Below are 13,611 nucleotides of genomic sequence, written 5' to 3' on the forward strand. Positions count from 1 at the left end.
TGCACACACACATCACACTGGCTCAGACTCACACACATGAGCTCACTCAGATGTACATCATGTGTGTACACACACGTGCGCACACACACACACACACGTCTGCTGTTTACCAGCTGTGTGCATCTGGGCAGAAGACTTGCCCTCAGTTTCCTTCTCCGGGAAGTGGTGCGCAGAAATCTCCCGCATTCGCACATTGCAAAGATTTTGTGCCTGCCTGTAGCTTGCACAGCCTGAGTGACTGTAGACCTTGTCCCCACTGTCCCCACATTCGCTGCCTCGGAGAGGCATCTGCCAGAGCCCTGAGAAGGCACACGGCTGGCGAGTGAAGGTGCAGGAGGCCGAGCCCCTGCCAGCTCCTGGGGCTGTTCCCTCGTGCCTGGCACCCTTGGTGCAGAAATGGAGTCCTTGCAAATGAAGATCAGCCATGTGGCACTACTTCTCTGCACACCTAGAGGTAAAATGGACTGCAGAAGTCTCCTGTCACAGCAGGCTGAGGAGGTGGTAGAAATGGGAGGGAAGGGGGCCCTGGCTGGCGGGGTTGGGGTTGGAGGCAGGCCAGCGTCTCCTTCTTGCTTTGTGTGAGCCTGACTATGCAGTCCACATGCAGGGGGGGGTGACTAGAAACGTCTCAGTGGGAACGCGGGCTCGGCAGCCGACTTCCAGCCTCAAACAGGTAATCAGCCCGTTTCACACATTCCCTTGTTTCGAGGTGCGCAACAGAGCCTGGCCCAGGGTGTTGAAGGCACCGCGATCCACAAGACGTTTGCTCATTGGAAGCCACAAAGGGCCTTACGTCTCTAAAAAAAGTTTTTTTAATTAAAAAAATAATTTGTCGTCACCAGAAGTGTTATAGACAACAGGAAAATAGGTGAGCAGGGGAGTGGGAATGAGTGGAGCCCCCATGGGCTGCTCTGGCCTCCGGGTCTAGGAGCTTGAACAGGTGCGGGGGAGAGAACCAGCAGGTGGTCGCCCAACGGGGGTCGTGGACGGTGAAATGGGTGGAGGGGATGAAGCGGTACCAGCATCCAGTTGTAAAGTCCAGAAGTCATGGGGATGAACAGTCCCGCACAGGGACTACGGTCCGTATTACGTAATAACCGTGTGTGGTGGCAGGTGGTGACTACACATACCACGGCGATCATTTCCTAACGCATAAAGATGTCAAATCCTATGTTGTACACCCGAAACTGACATAATACTGTATTTCAAGTATACTTCCGTTTTTAAACATTGGGGAAAAAAACGAAAAGGAAGAGGGAGCCAGAAAGCCCTCAGTGAGGACCTGTTAAAACTCTGGGGTATCGAGGATTTTCTCTCTTTCTCTCCCCACTTCCCTCCCTGCTTCCTTCCTAGAAGCCCAGAGCTGACATCCTGGGTTTGCCATCCGTCACCTCCCTACTGATTATGTGACCCTGTGCTTGGTTTCTCCGTCTGCCCGATGGCTATTACTAATAGCAATCCCTCCCCACCCTGTGCAGATTATGTAGAAACCGCTCCGGGCAGCGTCTGGCCCAGAGAGGACCCCCTGGTCCAGAGCAAGTGCTGGACACATGCCCACGGTCGCTCTTCTCGGCTGCCCATGTGCCCCCAGGAAAGTCGCGTAAGCGCTCACCTGGAGCACGGGGATGAGAAAGCCGTCTGATAGCTTTGCTACGGGGTTTTCTCCTCATCCGTTCAGGAAATCCTGATGAAATGCTTCCCAGGAGCCGAAAAACTCTGGCTGTAGGGTATGGGCGTGTGGGACTTATGTGACCTACACAGCCCTGTTTCCACCGAGCTTCTATCTCAGGAGAAAAAAAAACAAAAACATTAAAACACGAGCACATAAAAATGACGAGTGAAAACCACAATGAGCTCCCACCTCGCACCTGTCAGGGTGGCTCTGGAAAAGGCCATAAGTAACAGCTGTTGGTGAGGACGGGGAGAAAGGGAAGTTTTGTAGGCTGTTGTTGGGAATGTGAACTGGGGCAGACACTAGGAATACAGGACGTAGGTTCTCCAAAACACTGAAGACAGACCTCCCGTATGATCCAGCAGCTCTGCCTCTGGAAATACGCCCAAAGAAGGTGAGATCGCTTACCTGAAAACAGTTGCCTCCTTCATTGCAGCTCTAGTTAAAAAAGCCAGGAGGCTGACGCAGCGCAAGCGTCCACGTATGCGTGTGAGTACAAGAGGCCATGGTGTTCACCGCAAGGGAATATCATTCAGCCATAAAAAATGAGGGGATCCTGTGTATAGTATTGATCTCGTGAGGAACCGGAGGCTGGAGGGACTGGGCAGCGGGTTCACGGTCATCGAGGAGAAGGAACGGCTGCCTCCTGAGGTCCCTGCACAGCTCCGTTCCCCAGGTGTGGGGGGACAGGTGCAGCAGAGCCCGGGGCTACAGGCAGGGGGCGGGGGTGCGTAGCTATGGAAGAGCCCAGAACAATGACCCCCTCAGTTCCCCACCCCAGGCTGGCACCCCGGGCTGCAGACCCACTGGGTGGCTTCAGTCTGAAGGGAGGCACAGCCCCAGTGGGTGTCCTGGGTGGAAGGAGGGCATGTGGGCAGGGTCCCCACCCTGTCCCCAGGCCTCGGCTCATCTCCAGTTACAGCTGTGCCTTCACCAGCTGGGTTCATCCAGGGGGAGGTGGAAAGGCCGCCCAGCCATTCCTCCTTGACATCTGGCTGTGATTTCCCAAGGGCCTCACCAAATCTCCCCCCGAGGGAATGCAGCCGGTGGCCATTCTGGGAACCCACCTCCACCAGTCCTCTGGGAGAGGCTGGGAGCCCATGAGGAGCCGGGCTGGCCAGGTCCACTTCTGCCCCACAGCCTGGGACCCAGTGAATGGGTCCGCAGCCTGGCTGTCTGCTCCCACAGGGTTCCGGGACCTGGCAAAGCAGAGGGCTTAGGCAGGGCACCATGCTCGTCCCTGGGGACTACCTTGATCGCTGGTGCTCAGATTCCGGGGACATGACCCCGAGTCTGGACGCAGGGAGATCAGATCCCAGACCACATGCTAATGGAGAGAATGTGGCTGTGACTAGAGAAGAGTAGGTAGCACCTAATCTTGTTTGCCCATCTCTGCTGAGAACCGCAGAATGTCCCTTTGGGGAGGCATTTTGGGCTCATTCTGTTTTCCTAGGACTGCAAGAGAGGGGGTGTGCCCTGGCCACGGGGTGACTTAGGGTCAATGTTGCCTCCAGAACCCCGGCCTTCTTCACGCCCTCTCTCTTACCTCCTCCCCCTTTCCTCCAGGAAGTCTTGTCTCCTCTCCATGGGGCGGAGTCATATATCTTCTCAAAACTCCCCTGGGTTCCCGAGATCAATTTGCATTTTGCCACTCTTTTGTTTTTGTATTTCTTTTTGCTCAGAATGCATAGAGGGAAGGAGGAGGTTTTGTTCCTTACCTGTGGGTCAGCTCCGCACCCCTGTCACCTAGGACCCTCCCCTTGTCATGCAGCCCTGGGGGTGCCCCTCGTCCTCGGATCCTGCGGAAGCTCAGGGTTGTGGGTGACTGAGCCCAGACTGGGTGCAGGTGATGCTCCCCTCAGCGCCCGTCCTGTGGTGGGAGTGGGCAGAGTGGGGGGGGGGCGGGAGGAAGATAGCCATTGCACAAGACCGAGGTGGCCTGAGTACTGAACTTGGCACTTTCTGCATTTTCTCTCATTTTCTTTCCTCTGACCCTTGTTAGGACCCTGAAGGTGTCGAGCTTGTGGACTCAATTCTAGAACTGAGCCAACTAGCCTTGGAGTCTGAGAAGACAGGGTGCCGTACGCATAAGGTTCACTCCCTCCAGGGCCGGGGGTGGGGGGAGGAGACAGATCAGAGACAGCAAAGAGGGAGCTGGAGCTGGAGGAGATGTTTGTTCCCGTGGAACCCATGAGATCGCTCCCAGCAGCGAATCTGGACCAGAGGTTTTGCATCCAAGTCAGGGCAAAGCTTTGGGGAGAAAAGCTCGGCACTAGAAGCCGTACCCCATCCTCCCCAGGACCATCCGTCCCGCAGATCAGCTGCGTCCGAGAAACTCCTGCTGTCCCCTGGGCGGCTGGTGTTTCCTGCATTGGGCTTCAGAGGACCTTTGAGGACTTTGGAGGCTGTGGCCTCACGGCACGGTGGCGGCTTTGGTGGGGGCTGCACAGTGGGCATTTCCCTTGGGTGGCACCAGATCCCCTCCCTGTAAAACGAGAGGTCTGGACCTTAGGGTCATCCTTTAGGACTTCCGACCCTCAGCTCTGGCCATGTGCTGTACGAATACTGATTCTGGAAATGCCTCTCTGCGTCGCGCCGGTGGCCCCGCTCAGCCGCTCACCTTTCCTGCCTCGTGCATCTTCCCTGTTGGACTTCAGGGTGCACTGGGCAGGTTGTGTGAGTTGGTACATTTCACCAGCCCTGGGTTTGGATCGTACCTCTGCCACTCCCTGCAGGTGACATGGACAGGTCGGGCCACCACTCTGAGCCCCAGCATAGCTACACACTGGGCATGGCCAGCCCTCCAGGAAAGCCTTTGAGAGACTCATGTGAACTCACCTGGACCCTGGGCTTCAGGAGGGCAGGGAATTTTGCCCTTTCTGTTCCCTGCGGCCTCCCTAGCATCCAGGCAGTGATCACGTCCCTGCCATGCCAGACAGTCTGGAAACACTGGCTCATGTCCTGCTCTGCTCCCTAATGGTTAACTTTGCAGCAGAACACAGGAGTCTTAAGGTCCTGACAGTGCCCCCCTCAGCCCCTGTCTACTGCTGGCCCCGCCCCCATGTGTCATGTGACCGTCTCACCAATTCTGCTCATTTAAGGGATTCTTGAGGTCCCCAGAGCTGTTGTTCTATAGACGGGCGTGTGGTGGGCTGTAGCCCAAAGATGGGAGATGGTGGGTTCAGACGAACCTGGGTTTGGGTTTTGCATCCCGAGTGATGAGTTGTTACTTGGGGACAAGTCGCTGAGTCTTGTGAGCTTGCTGTGGGTGACCCTCCTGCCGCTTCTGCCGACTTCCCTCCAGCTGACCCTTCAGGTCTCAGTGGAGACATCCCTGACCCTCCAGCCAGCTTGGATCCCACTATGTTTCTCCCATCCTCGCCTCAGAGCTTCCAACTGGTTATATCACCTGCTGGAGAGGTCAGTGCCTTATTTGGCCAATTTCCATCTTGTCCACTGGACAGCAGCTCCTGGAGGACAGAGAGCTGGTCGCTGACACCCGTTATACCCCAGAGCGGTTCGGTGCCTGGAACATAGATGATATTCATTAAATGTGGGATGAAGGAAAGAAGGTTTGCGGTTAGGTTCGGTGCCTCTCAGGTTCCAATGGCTGAAGGTCACTGCTTGGCTGAGCCCAGTGGGCTGATGTGGCCAGGACCCGTGTGGCACCTGGGTGCTGGCCAAGGGCTCCACTACCATCTGGAGTTCCCACCACACCTGTTCTCCAGTTGCCCTCCTGGAGGAGGTCCTCTTGGCCTCTGCTGACACCTGCTGGCGCTCACCCATGGGACATCCCTGGGAGAGAAAGGATGTCCGAGGACCCCAGCGACCTTCGACATCCCACCCTTCTTGGAAGGCCATGCTCCTAGCTTAACTCCCGTTGCCTTCTGTCTCTGTTGCTCGCTCCTGACTCCCCGCCTGAGCCATCTCTTCCTTGCCCCAAATTCCAGACCCTGTCCTGGGTTACCGGGCTCCCCTGGGCTGACGTCTCCCCTCCCTCCCCTCTGTCTCCTCACTCCACTTAGCTCAGGCCTTGGTCCCGTCCCCAGCCCACGGCGAGCCACGCGCCTTCCTCCCTGGGGCTCTGTGCCGCTCTATGCTCCTGCCCACTCGCTCCCTGTCTCTGCTCTCAGCCTGGGTGTCACTCAGCCACGAGGCCTTCCCAGACCCGCGTATCTGATACGCGTCGTGGCCCACGTGGCCAGCGCCCAGACACACCCCCTGTGTCCTTCCTGCACGACCCCCGGCTCGCTTCTCTGTGTCTGTCTGTTTGCTCTGCTTTCTGCACTAGCACGTGGCCCCTGGGAGGCCGGGGCGCTTGCTGGCACTGGCTCTTTATTCTGGGAGTGGGTGCCGGGCACTTGGCAAAAATGCTCTGGCTGAACGAGTGAATGAATGAATGAGCGGCAGTGAGGTGCCAGGCCTCACGTCACCATCTTCCCACTCATTGTCCCATCTAAGCTGCAGGATGACCTTGGATGGGGAAAACCCTGCAAACTCACACCCTATCTCCGGATCCGGAAGCTTGCACAGGGGCAGCTGACGTGAGAGAGGTTAGGTCTGCAGAATCCAGACCGCCTTCCCCATCGGCCTCGGGGAGCACAGTCTCCCTCTGGCCCTGTTTCGGCCTCACTTTACCCCAGCGAGCAGGCCCAGGCTCGGGCTGGGAGAGGAGAGATGGCTCCGGTGTGAGGCCCTCCACCACGGTCCAGGCTGCCCCATGCATGTCTGCTGGTGTGGACTCCTGAGCTCACCTCTGCAAACAGCGCTTGCTTAAGCCCACCAGCCCCCGCCGGCCTTCCTTGCCTCCTCTCCCTGAGCCTCCTGTGGCTTCAGCAGCAAGCACCCCAGGGCAGGGCTCAGACCTGCTTCTAAAAATTCATCATGGTAAATAACTCATAAATCACGTTCAAATCTTTAAAACAAATTTGAAAATACACAAAAGCAAAAGGAGTTAAGGAATCTCTCCCAAGTTCAGTCCTGGAGGTAACCACAGTGTTAGTATTCCATGTTCTTCTGGACTCTCCAGCGTGTGTGAGGGTGTGTGTGTGTGTGTGTGTGTGTGTGTGCGCGCGTGCACGCACACGTGTACAAGCAAGAGTGTGCCAGGGTCACACCGAGTTGAATCCTGTCTCCACCACTTACTGATTTAAGTGGGTCCTCTTGGCTCTCCTCGCCTCAGTTCCCTCGTCTGCACAATGGGCGCGATGAGTTTCACTGACAGGGGCCAGACAGGATGTCAGACGGTGCCTCGGCCTGCAGCAGACACGCAGCCATGCCCCCGGGAGCTGTGAGCCCAACCTGTGTGCTCACAGCTCAGAGGAGACCTGTCCCTCCACTCCCCTGGCCTGTCTGGGTGAGGGAGCCGCGGGGGACTCCGCTGGAGAAGACCAGATAGTGGGAGAAGCACCCCGGCAGCCTTGGAACATCTAAGTAGCTTCTGTGACAGAAAACAGGGGCCTGTTTGGGCTGGTACCCGTCTTGCTGTCTGTCCATCCTGGGGTTGCAGTGCCCAGCTCGGAGCCTGGTGCCAATGGGCACCAGCGAGTCCACCCAGCGGGCAGAACTTGGGGAGCTCCCGATCCTAGCAGTGCAGAGTGAGGACTTTACGAGTGTGAGCCCTTCCTGGGCCGGAGGGGCCGCCTCGGGAGGCCATCTGTCTGCTCAGGCTTTGGAGGCAGACTTGGCTCCTTGCTGGCTGGGTGACGGGGCGGGGGGTGACTTTTGGAGAGGCCGTGTGGCACAGTAGTCAGGAGTCAGGTGCCGGAGCCATCGTGCTGACTCTGCCATTTGCTCGCTCTGTGGCCTTCAGAGATGCGTTTACTGATTCTTGGGGCCTTTCTTGCCCCATCTGTAAACAACCACACCTGTCCCTCGAAGCTGTAGGGAGGACTCGGTTACGTGTGTTAATGTGTTCGGCACACTTAGGACAGTGTCTGGGGCAGCGCAGGCATACCTTTGTCCGCTGAGCACAGAGAAGCCGCCATCCCCCAGCACAGCGGAAACGGTCTACCTTGCACACCCAGCACAGAGCCAGGTGAGGGGTCCTCAGTCCCCGGCACCTGCTGGCACTGCTGTCGCGATCAGTCATGTCACCCCGGGCCCGGCTCAGTGTCTGCTGGCTCTCTAGAGTGGCAAGGGGAGGACGCCCTCCAGGCTGGCCCCAGAGCAGCGGAGGCGCTGGGCTGCGTGTCTGCTGTTGTCCCGTTCACGTCCTCCTCCTCCGCCTGTTCCCTCCCCCCTTGCCATCGTCTCCTCTGTGGCCGGCTATGCTCTGCAGCGGCCGCTGTGACGTGCTCGTGAGCAGTGATGGCTTCCTGTCCATGGCCCGCTGAGCCCTCTGGCTCTGCCCCTTGCTTCCAGGGTCCCGCTGGTTCCCTAGACCAGGGCTACCGCATCGTCTCCCAGACCCCAGACGCAGGCAGACCTCTATTCAAATCCGGGTACCCCTCCCATCCTGGTGAGTTTCTTAACCTTTTGGCCTCTGTTTTTACAATCTGTGTAACAGGAAGAAAAGTCAACAGGGACAGTCCCCAGCCGGGGACTGGCACACAGCAGGTGCTCAGGAATTACCAGCACACTCTTTTACCAGATGAAGACAGCAGGGGATGGCCGGGCTCTGTGTTTTCTAGACAGGAGTGTGGGTGTGTCAGCACAAAGCCGAAGGGCATCCTGGGAAAGTACACTTTCCCCTTCCACCATTTGGCAAACTGAGGACAACTGAAGTGTTTTTCCACAGAAGCTGCAGTGAATACGTGTTTTTCCCCCTTGGAGCTGCAGCTCCCATCCAGCAGTAGCTGGTCTCCCTTGAAAGCTTCTGGAGCAACAGAGCCGTCCTGCGGGCAGAGAGGGCTCTTTCCTTCCAGAAGTCACGGAGCCTGACCCAAGACCGAGGGCGAACGGGTGTCAGTGAGTGACAATAATCACTCTGGGGGGGGGGCAGGTCATCATGATCAGACATGTCCCATGTGTGTCCCCCTCCCCTTTCAAAAAAGAACACTGACCAACTCACCCGGAACTAAGCCCACATTTCCATTCCTGAGAACCTATCCCATCCCTAGTCCCAGAGCCGCCTCTCATGTTGATCCTGAATGATGACCGGGTCAACCCGTCCTTACTGGGTTAGTGAAGACACCCCAGTCCGTCCGTGGCTCCTTGACCAGGAGAATCTCGTGCTGGTCCTCTTGAGCTGTCCTTGGGCATCTGGAAACAGACGCAGCTTTCCAGCCCGGAGCCTGGCTTGTCCGTTCCGCTCCCAGAAAGGGGACGCGGGCAAGTTTGGAATCAGCCCTCAGCAGATTAAAAACAAACGCTAACCAGACGGAAACAAGTTCGGTGGCCTAGGCAGGGAGAGGAGTGTGTTTTTCTTACCCTTTTCCCCCAGGCTCGGGCTGCCGGAGCTGGGAGTCCCTGGCTCCTCGCTTGTCTGTGGAAGTCCCGCAGACCTTACGTCCCTGCAGTCTGAGAAGGAGGAAGGGAGCGTGACCTTGGCAGCCCCATCTGCCTCCCTGTCCCATTCCATCAGGAAAAGCAAAGCCTTTTTGAGGAACCACCACTCAGCCAACCACAGCAGACTCTGTCACTCATTTTCTTGTCCAGAACTGGGCCACACGTGTGTCCCTGGCAGCGAGGGAGGCTAGAAAGGTGGGGGACAGAATAACCTCTACTCACCAAGACCAGATCTGCACAGCTCTACTCCTTGGGCTGGAAACTTTGCCATTTTGAGGACAGCATCACGATGGAGCCAGTGCCTGGAAAGCCATCCAGCGCTGACTTCTCAGCTCAGGGGTCGCTGGTCATTTCTGGTCCCCATGAACTTGAGGCCTGTCTGTGCCTGGAGCTGGGAGACCGTGATGCTGTGGAGCAGAATGGGGAGACGCCCGGGGCTGCCGTCTCCCACTCCCTGGGGAGACACAGACACCATCAGTGACCTCCAGGCGGTGCCATCTGTCCTGGGTTGTGGGGCGGGGTGCTGGGGCTCCAGCCTGAGAACAAGCCCTGGGGGAGGCAGTCTGTCTCAAAGGCTGAGGGAAGCCTACAAAGCAAGGGGGCATGGTGAGGTCACGGCAGCTCCAACTCTTTCCTGTGTTTCCAGGTCAGAGTCAGCCTGCCAGTGCCCTGACGGCGGGGACGGTGACTTGTCTTTTTGTTTTTATTTTTTAAATTTTACTTATTTGTTTGTCAGAGAGAGACAGAGAAGGAGAGAGTGCACAAGCAGGGGAAGAGACAGGCAGATGGAGACACAGTGTTCCCACTGAGCAAGGATCCCGTTGTGGGACTCGATCCCAGGACCCTGAGATCATGACCCGAAGAGAAGGCAGCCGCTACACCGACTGAGCCACCAGGCGCCTGGTGACTTGTCTTTTATCCCGTTCCAGTGTCCCTAGAACTAGCTTTATGCCTGGAACATATCTGGAGCTCCGCTATTTTAGTTTAAATGAATGAGTTAATGTGGAGAGAAATAGATCATTATCCAAGATGTGGAAATATGTTGGCCAAATAGATACAGTTTTAGGCCAGGAGGGCCTTTGGAGGCTAACCCTACCTCCTTGCCGAGCAGGTGAACGCAGAGGGCCCCGACATCCCTCCCCTGCGAAGCCTGGCTGGAGGGGCTATTTTGGGAACTATTTGTCCTGACTGGACGCCACGTTGGCTATAAATTGCCCCTCGAGCCTCTTGGATGTTTAAGGTTTAGTGATGGCCCCACCAGGCGGTTGGGGGGCAGTTCAGGGAACGACTCCTTAAGGCAGTTTGGGCACCTTCTAACGTCTTTGAAAGGAAGCTCCCTCTTGCCTGCGTTCATGGTTTTTGGACTGTCCTCGCCCTTCTGGGTTTGGGAATCAGGTCACAGCCTCAGGGTATTTCTGGAGACAAGGCTCGGTGGCCCTGCCTGTACCCCGAGCTCCGGCTATTAGTCTCCAGAGATTTGCTCATCCTCAAGGATAGAACCTTCTGGGTCTATGCACTTGCTGTGACCATGGTCCCCAGCCAGTGTCTCTGGCAGCCTTCTGGGGCTCGAGCGACGGATGGTCACCCCACAGCTGCCACTCTCCTGGGTGGGGCTGTCAAAATATTGTGGGGTGCCTGTGTCCTCTTGCGTATTTTGTCCTAGACAGACGGCTCGGTGCTGTTTCCAAAATAACCCCTTCCATGGGGCTCGCAGACCTCACGGTGCCTTTTAGGATAAACACTTCCCCTCACTGCTGGTTGGTGAAGGGGTCCCCGAACCGACCCCTCACAGAGACCTGTGTGCCCCACACATGAAAACAGGTCACTGCGCATGGGACAGAGGGTGGAACTATTTAATGTGGGGGAGGTTGAGATAGTGACGTGCACAGGGAACGTCCACACGAAGGTAAGCAAGTTGCTTCAGGCGCTGAATCAGAGGGTCACCCGGCCGCGTTCCAGTCCCGTCGTGAGCTTGAGCTTGCTCAGCCCCCTGGCAGCCCCATGGCCCGTGTGTGCTCTGGACGGTCTCCCCGCCAGAGACGCTTGCCCCAAGACAGAGGTTAACAGACTTGGCCAAGACAGCGGGCTTGTCGGTCAGGGAGCCGGCACTTGGACAGAGGACTTTAAAATTCCAAGTTGGTGCTCTTTCTGGGATTTTTAGGACAACTGGAGGAATCTCTTCCCCTTCCAACTTTTTCTTAAGCGAGGAACCATGACGACATTGAGGCATTCTAACATCCTGTGATGCATGTTGTTCTTGCTGTGTGACTGATGTACTCTGTTGCTTTCGTATAATTGAGCAGTTTTGCTTCTGGGATTGTGCTTGAAGCTCCTTGGGGTGGGCATAAGAGACACCTCGGGGGTGGGCCCCCGGCACGTGTTTCCTGTTTCCCTGACACCTGCCAACGTGGAGTCCCGACGAGTACGTTCGTGACTCTCCAAACGAGGTGCTTCTGCCTGTGCCACCTCGTGTTCTCTTGCCTGTCTGGCCGCGTCTTCACTGTTCTGGTAAGAAGGAGTCAAGCGTCCCCTCTCCAGGAAAGCTTCCCTGACCTCCCCCAAGCTCCGCGAGGTGTCAGACATGTCCCAAATCCCCCAGCAACCACCCCCGCTCAGTCACCTGCTACACGGGGCTGACCTGTCCGTTTGGGCGTCTGATTCCCTCTGAAGGGTGAGACTGTGCTCGTTGTGGGGAAGGACGCTGCCTTATTGGTGTATCCCCCCAGGACAGAGCACGGTATTTGCAGAGTAGGTGCTTGACAAGTACCCGTGTAAATGAACCAGTCCATAGTGTGTACCGCCTCCTGCGTGCCGGGAGCTGGGGGCCTTGGGTGCAGTGTGCTGGGAGCTGGGAGCTGGGGGCCCTGGGTGCTGGGTGCTGGGTGCCGGGAGCTAGAGGCCCTGAATGCTGTGTGCTGAGAGCTGGGGGCCCTGGGTGCTGTGTGCCAGGAACTGGGGGCCCTGGGTGCAGCGTGCCGGGAGCTGGGGGCCCTGCATGCTCTGTGCCGGGAGCTGGGGGCCCTGGGTGGTGTGTGCTGGGGCCTGGGGAGGCTCTCCGAGCTGCGTGCTGGGAACTGGGGGCTCTGGGTATTATACAAGGTCCTGGGGGCTCTGAGTGCTCCGTGCCAGGGACTGGAGGCCCTGGTTGTCATATGCTGGGAGCTGGGGGCTCCGGATGCTATGTGCCGGTGGCTAGGCATTCTGGGTGCTGTGTGCTGGGAGCTGGGGTCTCTGGGTGCTGCGTGTTGGGGACTAGAGGTCCTGGGTGCCATGTGCTGGGAGCTGGGGGCTCTGGGTGCTGTGCCGGGAGCTGGAGGCCCTGGGTGCTGTCACATCCCACGGAGGGACTGTGGGTTCACATTTGCTCATCCGTCTTGCTGTTTTCTCTCGCCTTCCTCAGACGTGCTGTGCCCCAGCGTCCATGTGGAAGGAGACCGCTTTAAGCACACCAACAGTGAAAGCAAGGAAATCACAGGTGAGGAAGCGAGGGCAGCCTCCAGCTCGCCCTGCTGTGCCGTTTGCCGGGCGTGAGCCCTCCCTGACTCAGGGCTGGCCTCGCTGATCTGCTCCCCGAGATCTCACGGGACGGCCGAGCCCTGTGGGCGGCAGCCCCACCCGCAGCCCCCGAACCGTGAACAGCAGCCGCATCTCCCTCTGGGAGTCTGTGGTGACCCCATGGGAGCCTCTAAATAACACGTCAGAACAAATGAGTTGGGGATGAGTAAAGGAGATCAGCGGAGTGAGCAGATGAGAGGAGAAATCAGTGCGTTCAGGGTGAGATGTGAATCGGAATTATAAACAGAGACCTGAGTGATGGGGGAGAGGGAGCAGAGACGCTTCACTGCAGACCCAGTGGTGGAAATAAACCCCACAGAGCTGCTTCCCAGGCTGCTCCCACACGACGGGGTAGACAGGGTACGTGGCAGTGGCCGAGGGGGGCTTCCCACCCTCCTGGGAGCCACAGGTGTGGGAGTCGGGTTGGCTCCTCCCCGTGGCCCATGTCCGGCCCTTGCAACTCTCAGGGGAGTTTCCTCTGCCTCCACAGGAGCCCTGCTCCTGCCCGCTGCCCAGGGGATCGGGGACCCCCTCCATGTGCAGCCCCGGGGGCAGGGGTCCGCATCCTCAACGTGGGGCCTGGGGAGGGGGTCAGGAGCAGGCACTTTGCAGACGCTGTCCGGGGGATGCTGTCCCAGTCAGCTGTCAGGTTAGGGCGCCCCTGCCCACAGAACATGCCAGCATCTGCAGCTCTGTGCTTGAGGGATGTTTCTAGAACGGTAGAAGGCTGCCCTGCCTGCTCGCACAGCAGGTGAAATGTGTCCGCAGGACTGACTCAGCTCTCAGGCAGTTTCTTGGGTGAGGAAACACCCTGGTTCTTCTGCCCTTCGGGGGAACTATTCTGAGGTCCACGTTTGAGCCATTTCCTGGTGTTTCCCAGCGAGATCCAGCTGCAGTCACCTGCTGGGGGGCTGGCTGAGCACCACAAGCTTCAC

At 57.8% G+C, this 13,611-nt stretch overlaps 1 protein-coding gene across 2 annotated transcripts in view; it reads left to right on the forward strand.

Annotated features, from left to right (window-relative positions):
• LOC111146614 (collagen type XXII alpha 1 chain) overlaps positions 1–13,611 on the forward strand; it is a 246,739-nt gene that overhangs the window by 42,465 nt on the left and 190,663 nt on the right. For both annotated transcript variants that reach the window (XM_022502245.1, XM_022502246.1), the window contains exon 4: positions 12,522–12,596. In XM_022502245.1, coding sequence (XP_022357953.1) covers positions 12,522–12,596 — 75 coding nt within the window. The remainder of the gene's footprint in view (positions 1–12,521; positions 12,597–13,611) is intronic.

The sequence above is a fragment of the Enhydra lutris genome, unplaced genomic scaffold (genome assembly GCF_002288905.1).
Source record: "Enhydra lutris kenyoni isolate GAN:26980312 unplaced genomic scaffold, ASM228890v2 scaffoldscaffold14, whole genome shotgun sequence".
Taxonomy (NCBI): Eukaryota; Metazoa; Chordata; class Mammalia; order Carnivora; family Mustelidae; genus Enhydra; species Enhydra lutris.